The sequence below is a fragment of the Pteropus vampyrus genome, unplaced genomic scaffold (genome assembly GCF_000151845.1).
Source record: "Pteropus vampyrus isolate Shadow unplaced genomic scaffold, Pvam_2.0 Scaffold113, whole genome shotgun sequence".
NCBI lineage: Eukaryota > Metazoa > Chordata > Mammalia > Chiroptera > Pteropodidae > Pteropus > Pteropus vampyrus.
Window position 1 is genome coordinate 2,504,314 of NW_011888894.1, and position 19,739 is coordinate 2,524,052.

General features: G+C 41.6%; 1 protein-coding gene across 3 annotated transcripts in view; it reads left to right on the plus strand.

Annotated features, from left to right (window-relative positions):
* The first annotated feature begins 477 nt into the window (after positions 1-477).
* The window catches only part of AAK1 (AP2 associated kinase 1), a 150,869-nt gene continuing 131,607 nt past the window's right edge, over positions 478-19,739 (plus strand). For all 3 annotated transcript variants that reach the window (XM_023533832.1, XM_023533833.1, XM_023533834.1), the window contains exons 1-2: positions 478-657; positions 956-1,344. In XM_023533832.1, the coding sequence (XP_023389600.1) occupies positions 1,182-1,344 (163 nt within the window). In that variant the 5' untranslated portion in view covers positions 478-657; positions 956-1,181. The remainder of the gene's footprint in view (positions 658-955; positions 1,345-19,739) is intronic.

Below are 19,739 nucleotides of genomic sequence, written 5' to 3' on the forward strand. Positions count from 1 at the left end.
TCCCTTGTGCAGGGAGGTCAAGCCGCAAATAAGATGGCTCCAGAGGGTGGAACATGCAGCAGACTGGAAACCTTAGTCCCTTGCAGTTTCTTTACCGGATATGTTTAAATAACTGAATCCCCACAAATGCACCACCCAACTAACCACCTTTGAGGTGGAGGAGGCCACCGCCACCGTCTCGCTGGCTTTTCCAGGGCATCCTGGGAGTTGTAGTTCACTCGCTGGGCTGCGTCGAACTACCTTTCCCATGGTGCCCTGCGGATCGGGCGATATTAACGTTTTCTTCCAAAACTGTCTCCACACTGACACCTTCTTTTCCCCTTCCCCTTCTCTCCGACGACCCCTTCCCGTCTGTCGCGACAGAGCGGCGGCTGCAGGAGTTCCCCGGCCCATCGCCGCGTCGCCCTTAGAGGCACTTCCGGCGGCGGTTCACTTCCTGGTTGGGTGGATGGAGCCGGGCGGGAGCGCGCGCGGGGGAGGGGCGGCGGGTCAGTCTCCGCCGGGCACTTGGGGGGATCAGCTGGCGGGCGGGAGGGTGCCGAACGCGGCCGCGGCTGTCGCTGCAGCGCCGCCTCCTCTCCGCGTCGCAGGCCGGTCCGGCGGCCGTGACAATGTTGCGGGGCTGGTAGCTGGGCGCCGGCTGCCGAGCCATCTCAAGTGGGTGCCGCCGGGATGCTGCCCTGCGGGGCGGCGGGGAGACCAGGGAGGAGGGGGAGGCAGTGCTCCGCTGGGTCAGCACTGCCAAAGGCGGCCCGAATCCCTCCTTTTTCTGAGACTTGGGCACGGTGTCCAGGGTTTGGGGGCCGGGGACTCGTTTTCAGCCCCAGGGTTTTTCTCGTTAAGAAAATGCAAGAAGCATTTCCCCAGGATGATGGCTTTTGCTTCCCCTAGGACTCAGCACTTGAATTTTTAAGTGTGTTACTGATTCATCCTCTCTCTTCCTCTGTCATCACAGGTTTAAACTTACACGAATCGCTCTCTTAAGGAGGAGGCGACCGCCGCGCGATTGACACGCATATTCCTATAGGCATCCTCCCTCAGCCCCCACCCCCCACGGCCGGATTCGGGTGGCTCCTCTCCGAGCTGAAATTCGAGAAGAAATCCTTGGATCTCTTGTGTTCTTTAAAAACAAAAAATCTAGAAACTGTCGGTATTTTGCTTTGCTGCTTCTTATTCGCAATATGAAGAAGTTTTTCGACTCCCGGCGAGAGCAGGGCGGCTCTGGCCTGGGCTCCGGCTCCAGCGGAGGAGGGGGCAGCACCTCGGGCCTGGGCAGTGGCTACATCGGAAGGGTCTTTGGCATTGGGCGACAGCAGGTCACTGTGGACGAGGTGTTGGCGGAAGGTACGATGGGAATCTTTCAGTGCGCCGTAAATGAAAATCTTGGGCTAATGCAGCAAGATTCTGGTTTCTAGTTGTTGAATGTATGAATGAGTTTTGACCAGTTGACCCTCCCTTCCCCACCTTCCCTTGCCCTGTGAATCATTGTCCTTGAGAAATGTAAAACTGATATTTGAAAGTGACAGGGTTTATAGGGTGGGGGGAGGTTGCCGGAAATTGTTTACCTCAGTGGCTTTTTATTTTATTTTTTAAAACATTGGCAAGTCAAATCTTGTGTGCCTCACTGAATTATGAGCTTCAGATGAGAAAACCTATGTGTGAAAGTGTACAGCTTCACATCACATGTAGAGTGGTGGGCTTGTCATCTTCCTAAAACTTGAAATAATTGATATGAGGGCTGAAGAGAGGGGTTTCTCCTTTTCTTTCTCCTACCCAACTTTCCCACTACCATGAGCAGGCACTGGAAGGAAGAGAGGATTTTCAGAGAATAGGAATGTTTTTCTAAGAGCCAAGGCTCTTGGTGGATTTGACTAGGTTTGTTTCCTGACCCAACTGTAATCAGGTCCCCAGGATGTAGCTAAGATAACAGAAATTACATGAAATGAATGTGGTTATTTTAAAATCAGTCCAGTAGGCCCCTCTTCCTCCTGTTTCAGTCCCCCCCCCCCCCCCCCCCCCCCCCCCCCGCTCTGAATTACTTGAGAGTGGCATCTGATTTTCGCTTTTCTTTTATTGGAGAAGATGTTATTTAGATCTGCTGTGTCTGCTGTGTAAACTCCGTATCTATATCTAAATATCTTTATTCTCCAAGCTTTCTGGAAATCTTTGCATGTCTCTTTCAGTAACCTTAACTTCGACCTTCATAATTATGCCAGACTCATACTTTTCATAGCCCATTGCCTGCCTAGTGTGCTTTTATTTTTAATAAAAGCAGCAATTTTCTTGGCATGAAGCTATTCAAATTGGAGGGGGCCAACCTGCTGTAGGTTATGGTATCTGCTGAGAAGGGGTGGAGGATGGGGGAGGCCTCTATTACTGCAACATGGGGGTCGTAGGGGAACAGTTTATTAGCTGGGGAAGAAGCCTTTTTGCAAGCTAAGATTGAAGCAAGAGTCCTAGCCTCGGCCCGGGAAATGCCTGTCATGGTGAGTGTTGCAGGCGGGTCAGTTGGGAGGGGGAAGAAGCTGTGTTTGGCTCTCAGCTTGTCTAAACAGTGGATTTGGCTGGGCCCAGTTTTCTGGGGTTAGGGTTGAAGCTTCTACTTTTAAAACACTTTTTAAAAAGGTCTGACAATGTCCTTGTGAAATTGTTGCTCTTTTTCATTCTCAGTACTGTTCTAGCTGGACTTAAGTCACTGGGGCCTGAGTCACTGTCCCTCTGGATCTTTCCTTGTGGGCTTTGGTGCAGGATGGGAGATGCTTCTGTGCCCGCTGCCAGGTCCGCACCCTTGAGTCTGATCTGTTTCTTTCATCCCTGTGCCAAAAGTCTTGACTGCAGTGGGATAGAAAAATGGAGGAGAATGTGTGAGAGAAATCAGGAGGAATGATGGGGTGCAGAGCTCTCTCCTTCTCTCCAATTGGCTTCTGTTGACCTTTAGCCCAAGAGCATTTTGTTCAGCTAGCATATTCTCTCATTGTAGATGGTGCTACCCTAAGTGGCGCCTGTTCTCAAGGGCTGAGTGATGGGAAAGAGAAAAGGCAAAATCGGTCTTTTTTATCTAGGCTGCCCTCCTCTTCTCCAGAAGAGGAGGCTTTTAGAATTCATCCCTGAGAACTGCACATCATGCATTATATTTTTCAGTGAAACATGGGGCTTGCAGCTCTGCATTCATTCATTCATTTGTACATTCAGCAAACAGCTATGGAGTGTCTATGATGTGCTGTGCTAGGCTCTGGGGATACGATTTGGAACTAGAAGGTAGAGTTTACAAACTACTTTGAGAGATGGAAAATAGGCAGTTAGAATAGAGTGATATTTGCTTTCAGGAGATAAACTTAGGGCGGCCCCCAATTTTAGCCAAGAATTGCTTTCTGCAGGAAGTGACTGACTGAAGAATGAGTAGGAGTTATCCAGGTGTGGTGACATAATGGACAAAGAGTAACAAGAAAGAGTCTCATGTAAAACTGAGTCTGGTAATGTTTCCCTCTTTATGTCCTTTGACTAGAATTGAGATTGAATTTATGCCTCTTAGAAGTGTGTAGAAGCCAGTATACGAAGTATTTATGTAGCACCCACTAAATACAAAGGTACCACAAGGTTCTGAGAGGGACATAGGGAGGTCTAAAGTGTGATTTCTGCCTTTAGGGATAGGTCAGTGAATTTGGAACACAAGGCAAACACATGCAGTAGCAGGGTTTCCAGCACTGTAGAGTCAGGCAGATCTAGGTTCAAATTCTGGATCTGTTCTTTATTAGCCATGAACCTTAGATAAGACATTTCAAACTTCTCTTGAATCCGTTTTCCTCAAAGCCTAGAGCCTAGATCAAGAGCATCAGTATCACCTGGGAGCTTGTTAGAAATGCAGAATCTCAGGCCTACCCCATTAACTGAGGATGTGGGGCTTTACTTAGTTCCCGGAGAGATTCTGATGCAAACTAAGGTTTGAGAACCACTGCCCTATGGAGTGGTCTTGAAGACTAAATGAGGCAATGTATTATAAATGATCTAACATTTTTCAGGTGTACGATAAATGATAGCTCTTGTTTACTAGCAACATTACATCATGTATATAGTTAAGAGAGATGGGGGTGGCAATGTGAAGGCTAGTTTGGCTGCAGCAATCTTCTGGGATCCTTTCCTCCATTATGGGTGAATTGAGCCAGATGTTTTTTGCAGAGGTCTCACCAGCTCCTTAAAGGGTCAAAAGATGTTTCGGTAGCCATGCTTCTTCCAGGACTCTCTTCCCTTTGAGGCCCCAGGTGCTGACCTGGCCATTAGTCCCAGCCAGAGTTTTCTGAGGATGATGAGAGCTGTGCATCGCGTGCCCAGGGCAGTGGCCAGGCAGTTCAGGGAGGGGTGGTATGGTGAGCTTAAAACACAGACCTATTACCATGGTATCCCACTGATCATCCCTTTTTCTCACTATGGTCTATAGTGAGGAATTGCAAGAACCCCAAGAAGGAGGTGCTGGAGTACAACAGGAAAATGCCTGGGTTGCTGTCTTTCCATCAGTAGCATTAGCCCTGCTCGCCTAGTTTCACGAACTAGTCCAGTAGGGGCTTGTTCAGGGAAGTGATGACTCTTAGTCATGAGTTCGGAGCGATATGGCTATCTCTAGCTGGGTGCAGAGAAGGATATTTTCTCAGCAAAGATGCCAAAATGAGGTGCTAGGTCATGTCTGATGTTATGGGCGTATGATGTCTAGAGAAGATTTGGTTTAAGCTTCCAGAAAGAGCTCAATGGGAAAATTGGGGCAATGTTTAAAGAAGGACTGCGAAGCTGTGCTTTTATCATACCTCCTTAGCTATATGAGCCCTCACATCTAAGCTTTGAACAATAGATAAATGTTTTTTGAATACCTGCTGTGTCAAAGACAACATTCCAGAACTGCTTCAGTTCTATATAAGGTGGACTAGGTGGTGCTTCAGAACTGTTTCTCACCTATACTAAAGGTATCCAGGTCTTGGGCTAATGAGAACTGTTAAGTTTCCAAATCAGTAAACTTTGACAGTTTCTCCTACCTACAGTGCAAGGTAGCGAGGCTTTAGAATGTGTGTGAAACCACCAAAAACAAACGTATATATTACATATAACATGTTGGTGGTATCAACATGATCAATATGTCGTATGCATGTACTTATTTAGTGCATGTTCATTAGTGCCTTCTTTGTGGCAGGCACTGAATTAGGTTCCAGAGCCACCAGATGAGTGGGACTTGGGCCAGATGAATGGGAATTCCTCCTTAAGGAGCTCATAGACCAACAAATAACCCCGAGATAAGTGTCCAGCACTTAGCATGGCCCTTGATAGATAATAGGTGGTCAAAGATGTTAAGAGTTGCTAAAGAGAAAGGGCCTGGGGTGAGGCTTTACAGATGGAGTGAGTTATGAACAGGAATGGAAATTGCCCAGCAGATGTTCCAGATGAGGGTCACCCGAGGCCTTCTGAGCGAAGAGAGTAGCATACACAGAAGTGTGGAGTGGTGAAACAGTATGATGAGTTCCAGGAATACTGACCAGTCTAGTGTTGTTTTGGTTAGTACAAGTTTCTCTTCCAGAATCAAGGAAAGAAGGGCATGGAATGGTAGAAGGAAATTCTTTTACAATTTTTCTTCCTAGCTACGCTTGCTGCTCTCTTTTTTCAGTGACCCGAGGCCTTTTGAGTGTTGAATAGGTATCCGGTATGCACTGCTCTCATCTGGGCCTCACCTAATTGTGAGGCAAGGGAATGGCTGGTGTCTGGGGGAGGAGTGGTCCTGAAGGTTCAAAGAGAAACCAGAAGCTTGAAGCAGAAGCAGGTAGGGGAGTGAGACGACCAGTGTTACAGAAAGGAGTGGTCAGGGGAGATAATGAGGATGTTTGAACAGATCAAAAGGTATGCTGAAGAGGAAAGAAAAGGAAATAAGATTATGGAGAGCTTTAGTGCCAGACTGAGAGGTTAGTTATAAGCACCTGAGGTCTTCTCCTGATGCAGACACCAATTTGATTGCTCCCACTTCAGATGTCTTTGTCTGCTGGGAAGTCTGGAATTTTTAGTGGCAACTGCAGATTTTCAGGGGGTGGTTTGTGAATGGTGTCTTCTTCCTGGCTTCGGGCATGATGACGTTTATAGGTTTGCTAAATATAGCCAAATCTAGAAATCAGAAATGAAATCCAGAATAGGCAATCGCGTGGTCAGAGCCTTTCCTTGGTCTTTCTAAGTCATGCTCATTTGATGAGAGATGAAGAGAGAGAAACAGTTTTACATGGGTTTTAGTGGGAAGGTATGGGGGAGGCATACACTTGTACCTTAATAGCTAAAACTGCATGTAGAATATATAGGAAAAGCTTAATAAATATTAATAAAGTGCACATGAAAAAATATTGCATCAGAGTAGTTATTTTAACTTGCAGTATTTGAAAGTTGACTGGAGACTCATACCACAATCTACCTTCATCTTGTACTCTTCAAAGGGTAAGTGCTTTCTGAGCCTGCTCCTGCTTCGGAAAAAACCGTGACATCTGCATCTGAAAGAGCCAGACAAATAATTATGAGCCAGACAGATAATAGAAATGGTATTGGCTGTTGAAGTAGCATCTAGCACTTTGAAGTGGCAAAGAGTAGCCTTTGGTCTACTTTTCTGGAGCCATCTTTTGGTGTAGAGGAAGAAGAGCTACAGTATAAATTGGGAGATCAAGGTTTCTTGGTTTATTCATTGCCACATTCAGTAACTGTTATTGAGCATGCACTATGTACTGGACATCATGCAATGATAAATAAGACATGGCTCTGCTTTGAGCTTACAGTTAGAGAACTTCAGACACATGTGCAGATAGCTCTAAGGATGTAAAAGGGTTAGGGGAAAAGACATGAAGAAGCAGTTTTATGGGGTGAGGAGTAGTCAGGGAAAACTAAAGAAAGCTGATATTTGAACTTATTACTACGTGGACAAGGTTGAGATAACATTCTAGGCAAAGAGTAACATGGCCAAAGACACAGAAGCAGAAAAGGGCACTGCTTGCTGGGCGCTGTATATTTTGAGATAGCAGTAGTCTATGAGTGGTCCAGGACTGTGCTATCCAATAAAGTGAACATGAGCCAGCAATGGCTATTTACATTTAAATTAAATAAAATAAAAATTTAATTCTTCAGACACAGCCACATTTCAGTTGCTTAATAGCCACGTGTGGCTAGTGCCTACAGTTTTAGACAGCACGGATAGAGAATAATTCATCATCATTGAAAGTTCTATTGGGCAATGTTGGTTAGAGCAATAGTCTTTAAAATTTTGGGATGGAATAGCACTATCAGTTAAAAAACATGTAATTCCTTCATATATGTAAGTTTGTTTATAAGTTATATTCTTATTTAGCTAATATCTGAAGGCACAGTATATACTTAAAATGAAGTTAATCATTTATGGTGCTGGATGCAAATCCGTATTTTAAATAATCCTGCTAAGGTTTTTGTGAACTTTTTGTCATATCTTGTTAGATTGTGATTGTTTCTACGTTGTAATATGACTGAAGAAGAATATACCAGGAATAGAAATGAGGCTCTGCCGTTCTCTTGTTTATGTATGCTTATGATATCTTTAATCCAAGGTTTCTTTGAAGGGATCTTTTTATAAGCCCCTTGTTTGTCTTATGAGGGTTAATTCATTTAAAAGAAATATAATCAGTAAATCCACTTAAGCACATGAACTGCAGTACATCTCAGTACATCTCAGTCTTGTTATGTGGACCTTCCCCTCTTCTCTCAGGATTCCATCAGATTTGTATGAGACACATGACTGACATGTGGACTGAATGAGAAGTAATAGAAGACTTGGCTTCTACTCTCCTAATTGACACAAGAAAAAAGTGCACCCCACAAGATAATAGCTATTGAAATGATGGGGTGTGTGGTGTGGTCTCAAATTCTGGAGGGGTTGAGGCGAAAGAGGTCAGTGAAGACTGAAATGGTTAGGAAAGATTTCGTGAATATGGATTGTACTTAACAATCTTAAGACTCTTAAAAGAGTCTTTTCTCTGGAACCCCTTCTTTGAGGAACCTTGTTTTAGGGAGCATATCTAGTTCAGTATGTTTGTATGTGTTGTATTCTTAGTAAAGTTAAAGTAAGTATTGCAACATCTTTGGTCTCTTTTGAGGAATACAATTTCCTGCATAAGTAAATCATATGTTTTGTGTTTTTACCCAGAGCAAAAGCCTTTTCATTCTATGTGATTTTGAATTACTCAAGAATAATGAATATTAGCACATTAAGACAACCCTGGCTGCAGCATTTTGTGCCTACTTTCTCCTTCCGTTATTATCTTTATTATTATTAGTCTGTTATCTTTATTATTATTTAGCCTATTATGTATACTTTAAACAATTTCAGTTCTTTTATTAACAGACAGTTGTTAGGAAAGAAGAGTCCTTCTTATGAGCGATACTTCCACCGTGGCAGAGGGTGAGTTCTTCATGTTAGAACAAAGTTGAAAGAGTAAAAGTCTGGAGTTTGATTTGAGGTCTGCCGTGAGTGAATCAGCTTGAGCTCGTCATTTTTCTTCTTGGGCTCTGAGTTCACCTTGGCAGACAATGGTGGTAATGCCAATTGAAGCTTTGTTATTCATGATATCTGAAGAGCTGAGAGATAATCGAATGAAAGAGTTTATGGCATCCCTATATTATTATGATAGCATTGCATTGATGCTAGCTTATCATTTGTAATTATAATGATGTTAAATAATGATGCCTTTCATCTTGGACTTGAATCTAGGAGAAAGCAGTACAATGCCATGCAATTTGTTTGTTGCCTGTTTTTAAGGATACTTATAATTATTGTGCTGGTACCTTTAGGATGAGAGAAAGATCATTGTCCCTTTGGTACTGAGCATGAATTTGAGAACAGAATGGAGATTTTATTACCCTTTGGGGACAAGAAGAAAGAAGAGTACTCTTGCCTCATCAGTTGGGCCCTTCTTGGAGGATATGGGCCTGAGCTACATTTACAGAGGTGGCAAGACTCCTCCTAGTATCCTTGACTTATCATTTTGCCTTGTCAGTGAATCTTGTTGGTTCAAGAAGTGCTGATCATCTTACAGGTTTATTGGACTTGTTTAATTTCCCCTGGGGTAGCCTACCCTATTCCTGAGACCTTTGTCTTCTATTATGCTTAGAAGCCTGGGAATCTTGGTGGTAGTGGGGTGGACATTGTTGGAAGGAATAATTCCATCTGGCTTTTTGGCTATGGAAAAAATCTTGGTTTGACCAGAAGGTGTAACTCGGTAACAATTGGGGAAAACCTGATATCCAGTACTGTCTTTCTTCCCCTGTCCCCCTGGTATAAAGGAAGCACTATGATGTTCTCCTTAGGAGAAGACTTTCAAGGTTAGCACTTTGTATGGTGGTTTAAAAGCATGGGAATGGGAGGTAGGCAGCCCTTGGCTTGAATCCTGGACCTATCTCTGTTATGTTGGGCAACTTACTGAGATCCAGGCTTCTCATTTATAAAAAGTGGGTAATACTGTGGGTGGCTGTAAGGATTAGATGAAATTACGTAAAACATTTAGCATAATGTTTAGCATGTAGTTAGTAGTCTGTAAATGATAATATTTGGGTGCACGAATTTTGTTTTTATCAGGCGGTATTTTGCTCTGTGTATAAACTGGTAGAACTAGAGTGTTGGTGATCTATCTGGATATAGATATATAGCTGTATAGATACAGCTATATATCAGTGTATTCACAAACCCCAGGATGAGGAATAAGAGAGAATCTCAGATAGATGTTGTAGTTTAATTTTTTTTTTTTTCCTGCTTGAAGCCCTCTGTGTGTTAGGAAAATTTCCCCAACCTGTCAAGTTGCTGTTAGTATGATGGGCCCCTCTGCCCCAGAGTAACTCCTGACCCCAGCTGCCTATCTAACTTCAAATTCTGGTGCTCTAACACAGGTCTTTTGCTTCACTCAGGCCTGTGCCCTCCTCATCTTCCATATACCATGGATTTAGTTCTTTTTAATGCTTTACATAGTGTTCCCTACACCTGGGATTCCTTCCCCTTCCTCATCTACCTATCTTATTCCCACCTAACCTTTGTCTTACCTAACCTTAGTACTCACCACACCCGCCAAAGTGATCTGTCTCTCCTGGCTTCCGGATGCCTGTCATTCTTGCTGGCTGTGTCGATTGTTTGGGCCCATAGTCTCAAAATTTTATTTTGCTATTTCATTTGCATCTACTTTCTAGGGTTAGATAATTAGTTCTTAGGAGGCAGGGTATAAACCTCCTAAGGTTTATTAGGTTTATTTTGTATTCAATTCAGGACTTTTAAATTTGAACAATACAACAGTGGGTACCAGAGAATAAATTAACCAAGTGAATAATATAATAAATCAGAATTCAAATTCACTGGCCAGGTACTAGAGACCAGACAGATTTGAAATATACAGACCTCTCTTAATCCCTATTCCAATAGTGTAATAGATTTATGTTTTGGACCTTATTACAATGATATGAACTATTGAATCTTCTAGGTTTTTAGTAAAGTTGTAAGTAAAATTCAAAGCAAAAAGAATATCTCCCAGAAAACCATGTAAATCTCTCTTTATTGATTGGGTTCAATTATGGATACCCAATACTATCAATTTGAAAAGTAGAGATATGAGGTATAAGTATCTTAACTATATGAAGGAACTCTAAAACTTAAAATTTAAATGCTGTACTATGAAGATGGAGATGGTTAGCTCAAGTAACACAAACTTAGATATTTTCTAGTGTGTGGTGTTTATTGGCCCACAGTAAATTAGGACAGTGATTCTCAACCTATATTTGGGGTAGTGAGCATGGAGTAAGGGGGGCAGATAGGAGAGAAATATATAATTTGAAAAAGCACAGACTGACCCCCCAGTCTAGCCAGGAAAGGCGGGAACCTCAAGAGGATGGAGAATAGTATACTCTCTTGAGAGGCATATATTATAGACTTCAGGTGTTAGGGTGGGGCGAGTACATGAGACTTATATTTATCAAGGAGGATATGGATTTTAAAAAGGGTCATAAATACAGCACTAGCAGCTCAGTTATAAACTGAGTCTAAAGAGGCAGTGTCTAAAATCGATCACTGTATATAGTTCTTAGATTGTAGATGAGCACCTGTTTCTCCTTGTTTTTGCTACTTTTCAGAGAGGAGAAGTGAAAAGAGGGATCATCAGTAAATTGTGCCTGGTGGTTTGCCCTGTGAGCTCCATGACCTTGTTGAAAGGTCAGCTCTTGTTGGCTCTCTGACCAGTGATGAGAAGTCACTTTAAAAAAGTTATTTTTAGATAATATCGACTTCCCCAGAAGGTGAAATATTTATTTCTCTTTTAAAATCATAGTTTTAGAATGTTAATATCTTCTATTGATAACTTAAAATGGGTTAAGTGATTCTAGTCACTCAGAAATATTGGAGTGATTTTGAGGTGATATGATGGTATCAAGTCCAAGTCTATATATTCAAGTTCTGGTTCTAGGGTTAGCTCATGTAATATGAACAAACAGCTATGTGCAGTAAGGGAAGTAGATTGTCTAGTCTCCTCAGTGATCTTGGCCACATCATTTCTCTTCTCTGAGCATGTCTCTCCTTATATGAATAAAGAGATCACTGGGTGATCTTGAAGATCTCTTCAAACTCAGACATGGTATTTGAGTTGTGTAGTTTCTGGTGAGACCATTTGGGAGGGAATTTGGGGTGGGGTTGATTAGGCTGAAGTGTTAGACTTGTGTAGCTGGGACTAAAACAGCATTCCTGAGATGGATTGTTAACCTGAACCTATATATGAGCCATACTGGGAGGTGTCATTATTAGTGGAGACGAAAGATTCCGTTCCTCTTCTACTCACCTTCTTCCATTTCTTTCCCTTAAACTAGAAAAATCAATGTTAATAATTAACTGTTGTAGGTGAGAGGAAGCTAGGATGAATCTTGGGCTTCTGGCTTCAGTGACTGGGTAGATAATGGTGTCAATAAAAAGAAGAAGAATGTATGAAGGAAAGAGAATGACTTTAGTATAGAACTTTTTAGCATGAAACACTAATAGAAATCCAGTGTGGTTACAGGACACTATTGGTTGAACTGGCCTGGATTTTAGAGAAAATTTGGTAGGAGTTGTCTTATAATCGCATGATATTAATGAAAACAAATGGAATGAGATTTCACAAGGAGACTGTGTGGAAAGAGAGAGAAGCGGGCTGTGGGTAGATTCCTTGGGGGCATCAGTGTGTAAGGGGCAGGTAGAAGAAGAAGAGCACACCTGGAATAAAATCCTAACTCCTCACTCTGACCTGCAAACCCCTGCAAGAGTTAATCCTCTCTTCACCTCAACCAGTGTGCTTTATAGTCACAATGATTCTTTTTTATCCTTTTTGAGCATTTATTTATTTATTTATTTTTAATTTTTTTTTTTTTTTTAGAGTCAAAAGAAAGTTTATTAGAAAAGGGACTAACACTCTACAGACAGACTGTGGTCTCCTCTCAGATGCAGACAGTGAGAGGAACCTTTTTGAGCATTTAATATTGTTTCCTCTTTATTGTCTTAGGCTTGGTTGGTTCCTTTGCCTGGAATGGTCTTCCTCCTACTTTTTCCATGGCTGGATTCTTCTTGCCATTCAGATCTCACTTAAATCTCACCTCAGAGAGGCCTTCCTTGACCATCAAATATAAAGAATGCATCTTGTTTAATTTGCCAGGTAGCATATGTCAACGGATTTTCTTGCTTATTATTTATCTCCCCCTACTAGGATTTCACCTTCATGAAAGTGGAGACCTTGACTGACTGATTTATTGCTATATCCCCAGTGCCTAGTGTAGTGCCCACCACATGTGAGAAACTCGGAGAAAAACAGTTAAATGAATGAGTGAGCACATGAAGGAAGTAGAAGGAATGATCGGAGATACAGATGTAGAATCAGGAGAGAGTGAGTGATGAAAATGAACACTAAGTAGATATAAAAGAAAGAAGGTGAGGATTCTTCAAAGTGTTAAAAATCAGAAAGGGTTATTGGATTTGGAAATATGGAAATCATTCATGAGCTTCATTAGAGCAGTTTGAGTGGAGCGATGCAATGGAGTCCAGGTGGCTGTGAAATGAGTGAATGGGAAGTGAAGTGAATGCTGAGTCACAGAGGAATTTGTTATTATTTTTAGTGGTGGAAGAGTCTTGAGTACATTAAGCAGAGAGGGAGAGGTTGGAAATATACTATGTAGGAGATTCTTGATGGAATCGAGCAGAGGAGGTGATGGCAGGTCATGGGTGGAATCATGAACTCAAGTGAAGGAGATGACTTGGGACAGGAATTCTGAAGCGATATAGAGTTACCATTTGATATTTATTATTAATTACATGTGTTTCTAACCTTTTGAAAAGTTGAGTATCAATGCCATAGGGACTTACTTAACCTGTTTCCATTTTCCCTTTTGCTCACTATCCCTTTTCTCACTCTTTCCCAAACCAACCTTCTTAGTCCTTTCTCCACATTTTCAATGTAAGGCCATGTTCCAGGCACCATTAAAATATTATTTTAGTTATTTCTATTTGTTTGAAACCACAGAAAAGTTGCCAGGATTATAATCCACTGTTTAATGCTGTATATGTTTACATCTCAGTATGTTTATATCTCCAGCCCTGCTGGAGACTCTCAAATGATATTTGGGGCCGGGGGCTGGAAGACTTCAAACAAATAAATGCTGGTTCTGTGTATAATTTTTGGTTGATATGGAAGAAAGTAATGAAGAAGTCTTTAAAAAAAATTTTTTTTAATACAAATTAATCCATGTGGTAGTAAAATAAATTAGAAGATAAAGCCAAATGAAAAAGAGAAAATATTACCCATAATCCCATAGATTATCTTTGTTAACATTTTGGTGCGTAGCTTCTAAACTTGTGTATTTTTATAAAAATAAGAATAGACTTTACATCATCCTCCATAATCTGCTTTCTCACTTAGTAATGATATATCCTAACTATCTTTGTGTTAAATGTCTGCACCATCAGTTTTAGTCCATTATATGGATGTATTGTGAAATATTTAATCTATTCGACATTTAGGTTATTTATAGCCATTACAAAACAACTGCATGAATAATTTTTAAGCCTTTGAGTACTTGTTCTATTACTTCCTTAGAATAAATTTCTGAATGTGAAAGTCTGGATCAACAGATATGCACATTGTAGCTTTTGATACATATTGGATTAAACCAGTTTATACTTCTTCCAGATGTGTATCTTGTTTATGAGGTTAGACTCTTGCTTTCTTTTTCTTTCCTTTCTTCCCATCTGCCTGCCTGTGTCCCTCCCTTCCTGTCTCCCTCCTTCTCTGTCTCTGTCTCTCTCTCTGTCTCTGTCTCTCTCTCTCTCTCTTTCTCTCCCCTCCCCACCACCCTCCTCCCCCCGCCCGCTGTCCGCATTCTCTCTTTCTGCCTTTATATTTCTTCTGTAGTGAATTTTTTTTTATGTTTCATTGCTCATATTCTTGTTAGGACATTAATCTTTCTTAATATTTTATAGAAGTTCTTTACATGTTCAAAATATTAATAATTTGTTATATATATACACACTGCAGAGTTTTTTCCATTTGTCATTTACCTTATGTTAAATTGGTTTTTTGCAGATGTTTTTAATTTTTATGCAATCAAATATGTCAATTTTTTATTTATGATTTGTCTGTACTCATACTTGGAAAGGCCTGGGAAGAAAGATAGGGCCTAGATTACAGAGACCTGTGAGCCTGAAGTTCATCTCTGAACAATAGAGAAGCCATTCTGATGGAGATGGCATGATCAGGTTTGCATTTTAGTTATTAGATTTGTGGAGGATGACATGAAGGAGCTGAGTCTAGAGCGTTTAAGAGGCCATTGCCATGATCCAGGGTAAAGGCAGTGAAGATCTGAGTGATGGAGCCGTAATAGGGACAGAGAAGAGTGCAGATGAATATTTAGGAAGTCATATTGTCAGGACTTGGTCCTTGACTGGATTTAGAGGTTGAAGGAGATGTGTGAAATCAAGGATGATTCCAGGTTTCTAGTTTTGATTGCCCAGGTACATGAGAGAAGTGGCACTAACCGAGCTGTATTATTCAGGAAGAGAGGGAAGATTGAAAGAGGGAAGACATAGGTGTAATGAGGGAAGATAATGAGTTTGATATGATCTGTTTGTAGTGTGTTTGGGGCGTGTTTGGGTTATCTATGGCTGCATAACAAACTGCTCTACAACCCAATGGCTTAAAACAACAAAGTTTACTAATTTCTCATGATTCTGTTGGTTGACTGGACCAACAGAATCATGAGAAATTAGTTCAGCTGGACTTCTGCAGGGGCTTTTGCTCATCTCATTTGGAGTCTGTTAAAATTGTCTTTACTCCTTCTACCCTACTGTACTATATACCTGAATTTGGAACATCACATTTGTGTGATGAAGCATGTAACACCATGCTTCATCCTTACAGGAATATATATGTTGGAGAAACACGGGAAGCCTCTGGGTTTGTACACAAAGCTCTGGTGTTTCTCACATTCTAGGTGTGTATTGCAGTGAGACATGGGTCAAGGGTGTGCAAAAAAAAATTTTTTTAAATTTATTTATGGTTATGTGGAATAAAGGCTTTGAGGAACTTGGACTGATCATTTTTAGCAAAGAGTACCTAGGAAAGTTGAATATTATGAAATTGATTTGTTTGGAGCTGTCCATGCAGAGATACTTGTACTCAAGTTTGAAAAGTCAAGTTAGAAGAGCAATAGGCTGAGAATGGAATTTAGGTTTAGCTACATTTAAGGAATAGCTAGGTAAGGAAGGCCCTTAGAGGAGACAGAAAAAGATTGTCTGGAGAGGTATGAGGAGAATCAGTAGACTGCAGTGTCTCGCACACACGGGACTGTACTAGAGTTAACAGGTTGGAGTAAAGGAGAGGATCAGATGCTCCAGAGTGCACAGGTAGGATAAAGAGTGGGAAACATCCTGTGGATTGGGCAATGGGATGGCATCAGCCTCCACCAGAGCACTTTCAGAAGAGTGGTGAGCTGATGAGTGGGAGCGGCCAGTCTAGACTATTTCTTCAAGAAATGTGAATAAGAAAAGAAGAAAAGAAAAGGAGAAATAGTATAGTAGCTCGATTGGGAGATGCTTGAGCATATTAATAGACTAACAGGAAGGCAGCAGGAGAAAGAGAGAGAGATTAAAACAAGAGTGAGTGCAGTTTCCTTAATTGAGTGAGGTTCCAGAACAGACTGGAGGAGATGGAGTCTTCATCTTTTTGAATTGCAACTCCATTCTTTCAGTAACTCAGGTCAAAAACCTTCCCTCCAGTCATCCAGTTGGGTCCTTCCATATTCTCAGACCAAAAACCTCTTACCTCTCATCCAGTTTATTCCAGAAAATCCTGTTTGCTCTGCATTCACAACACATCCAAATTCCACCTTCTAACTTCCTCTACTGCTCTCTCCCTATGTCAAGCTATTGTTGGCCAGGATCCTGCTGGCTATTTCTTCTGAGTCTTCTCAGCCTACTTTCTGCACAGTAGGTAGATGATCTTTAAAACGCAAATCATTTCATGTTACTCCTCTGCTCAGAGCCATCCAGTGACTCCTTATTTCACTAAAAGTAAAACTGCAGATCTTGATGTGGGCCCAGAAAGCGCTATGCTCTGGTCCATAGTTACTTCTTTTCTTTCCTATTTCACCACTGTCCTTTTTGGTTATTCCACTCTATCTACACTGGCCTCCTTGCGGTTCATTAAAGCAGAGTAGGATAATGCCTCTCCCTCAGGGTTTTGTATTTACTGTTCCCTTAGCTTGAATACTCTTCCTCTAGGTAGCCCCAAAGCTTGCTCTCCTTCACTTGTTTTGCTTAACTGCCACCCTCTCAGAGAATCTTTCTCTGACCGTTCTGTTAAAAATTGCAACTCCTCCCTTCCCCCAGTTCTCCCTACTCCTCTTTCCTGTTTCTAATATGTTCTATAACTTACTTGTTTGTTGTCTCTCTTCTTTAGAATCTAAGCTTCATGAGCTTGTCTGCTTTGTTCACGGGCCTAGAACCATGGTTGTCACAGAGTAGGCACTCAGTAACTTTGTCAATTAAATGGGTGAATGAATGAATGGGATCAAGGCTGGTTCTTGGAAAAGAAGGAGGCAATTTCACCCTCTGAGACAGGAAGAGATAAATTAATCAGTGTGGATATAGATAAGTTTGTACTGGGAAGGCTGGGAGTGTGTGGGGAGACATGAATTTGAAGGTAGTTATGGCAGATGCCCCCAGTTTTCTGTAGTAAGGAGGCAAGGTTGTCTGCTGAGGGTAGTGGTGAGTATGGGGCTGAGGAGACTCCTGAGGGTTTGGGTTAGTCATTAAGAAGTATGGAAGAGAGAACTGTCCAAAGACAAGTAAAGGACCCAGGCCAGGATGAGGACCGTGAATTGATAGTGATGCAGTTTTGCAAGGCTGTGTGCTTTTTTCCTTGGTAGAACTCAGGAGCCTGGGGTTAGGAGCAGAATAGGTGGATTTAGCATTGATCCAGAGTTGGGTAGATGTGATGGAAGGCCAGGGTGCAGATGAATCAAAAGAACAGTTCAAGTCATCAACCATGGGCCCAGAATGGGGAAAGAAGACCATCTAAGGAGGAGGTTGATTGATTGTGAGGAAATGGAAAGAGAGCCTGGCGGATGGAGGAGTTTAAAGAATAGATCAGGCCAGAGTGAAGGCATGAGAGACTGGAAGGCTGGGAGGTGTATCAGAAAGCGAATGATTGACATTTAAGATTGACAAGGTCTAAGGTGTGACCATGGATGTAGGTGGCGCATTTTGAATCCACCCAGTATCACGGCAGGAGTTGTGACAGAGAGGACGCCAGGTTACCAAAAGCTTCAGTGAATGCTGGGAAATGAGTAGGAGGGTGGAGGTACAAAGGCAAGGCAGGGTGGAAGCCACAGGAGTCAGGTAGCATGAGCTTGGAAGGGCAAGAATTTTTATATGAGGTGGAAGATGTAGGAGTGATAATCTGAAATCAAATTAGGAGGATAAGAAACATTCTGACCTGCCCTGAGGTTCTTGATGTGTAGGAAAATCTGGCATTAGAGGGCTGGTACTGCAAGCAGTGTTGGCTGGTGCAGGAGCAGGCCAGAGCAATTTGGATGATGTGTCTTTTGACCAGATTCTGGAACTAAGCCGTTATCGTTACGCAAATATAATTTGTGGCATTTATTTTATAGCTTTGTGCTTTCTCGTATTAAAAGGAATAAACTTTTACTTATGTTTACTTATATGTTTACATATTTTTATATTTACTTGTATATTCACTTATGTTTAAATATATATATATATATATATACACACATAAAAATACATATATATATAAAACGATTAAAAAATTTTTTCCCTTGGGTCTTGGCTTTGAGAAGAAAGAGATGTATGGTGACTATAGGTAGAGACATCCTCAGCATGTGATCTTGAATGTGCCTTTGTACTTTGTTGCTGAGTTTCTGCTTACCTTTAACTTTTAGGCCCTCCTGCTCGGCTTGGTTGCCTTTAGGTTCCCTTTTGTCACACAGGACTAACTAGTAACTCTTAGAGAATCCCTTTACCTCATGAGCTACTGAGTGATGAAGGACCTTTTCCCTGAGTCTTTGCTCTTCAGTCTCTAGATAAAGGAAAAGATCTGGCTGTGTCAGCAAAAATGCTCTATCTGTGAGTTAGAAATGGTAAATTGCATGTTTCTAGTTCTCCAGGAACCAAAATAGCTGGGAAGTCTCCGTTAAATGCTGCCTCCTCCACACCACTAATACTTCCAACTCCTCACTTCTCCCATACAGATATAAAGCACTGCTGGGAGTCTCTGTTGACTTATTTTACATATGGTAAGTTGCTTCCGATGTTTGTTCTCATACACTCAAGAGCACTTGGCATATATTTCTTTCGTTTTTCTTCCTCTTACTGTGTTGATTAATTTATCTATCCCACCTTCCTCATCCCCAAAACAATTCTCCACTTACCTCTGACCCAATTTTGACTGTTCAAAGTTGAGTCAGCTTTTATGGTTAGCTTTTCACTTATCTTTTATATGCTCTTAGTAAGTAGATATATACTTAGAAAGTAGGTCTTGAGTTAATGCATTAAACTTGGAATTCAAACAGCCTAACTCACATATCTTGCAAAGGAGAAAACTGTGCCCAGAGGATTAAATGACCTATTCAAGGCTACATAGAATCAGACGAGGTTAGAGTCCATTTCTTCTCACGGTTTTGGGGCTTTCCGAAAGATTAATGTTAAAACAACTAGGCCTGAATAGATTGTATACCCCAAAGTTAGAGATAATTGGACTTCTTGAAAATTTAATTGTATCTTCTAGGGATAGGGGCTTTCAACCTCTCATTTCACCTGTCACCCTGTTTGGTGATGGGTGGGACTTTTGTCGTTCTTTAATTGACTACTGAGATTGAGGAATGGGGGCCTAGGCATAGGAAGGCTGCCTGTTCTACTTGTAAAACTGGTAGGTTCACATTTTCTTGACCTATGCTTTGAGGATATCCAGGCAAGGGGACAAGGGCAAAGAGTCTCGCATAATCTCTGGCCTGGCAGGCAAAAGCAGCATATCTGGGGCACTTGTGAGTGGTTGGGAAATTGTGGATTAGAAGAGAGGACATTGTGATCAGGTACTGGAAGTTCAAGATAGGTCATTTGTGGCCGGTAGGGTTGGCAGGAAACAGTGAGTCACACTGGCAGGTTGATGGGATTGAAAAAGAACAAATTCTTAGTAATT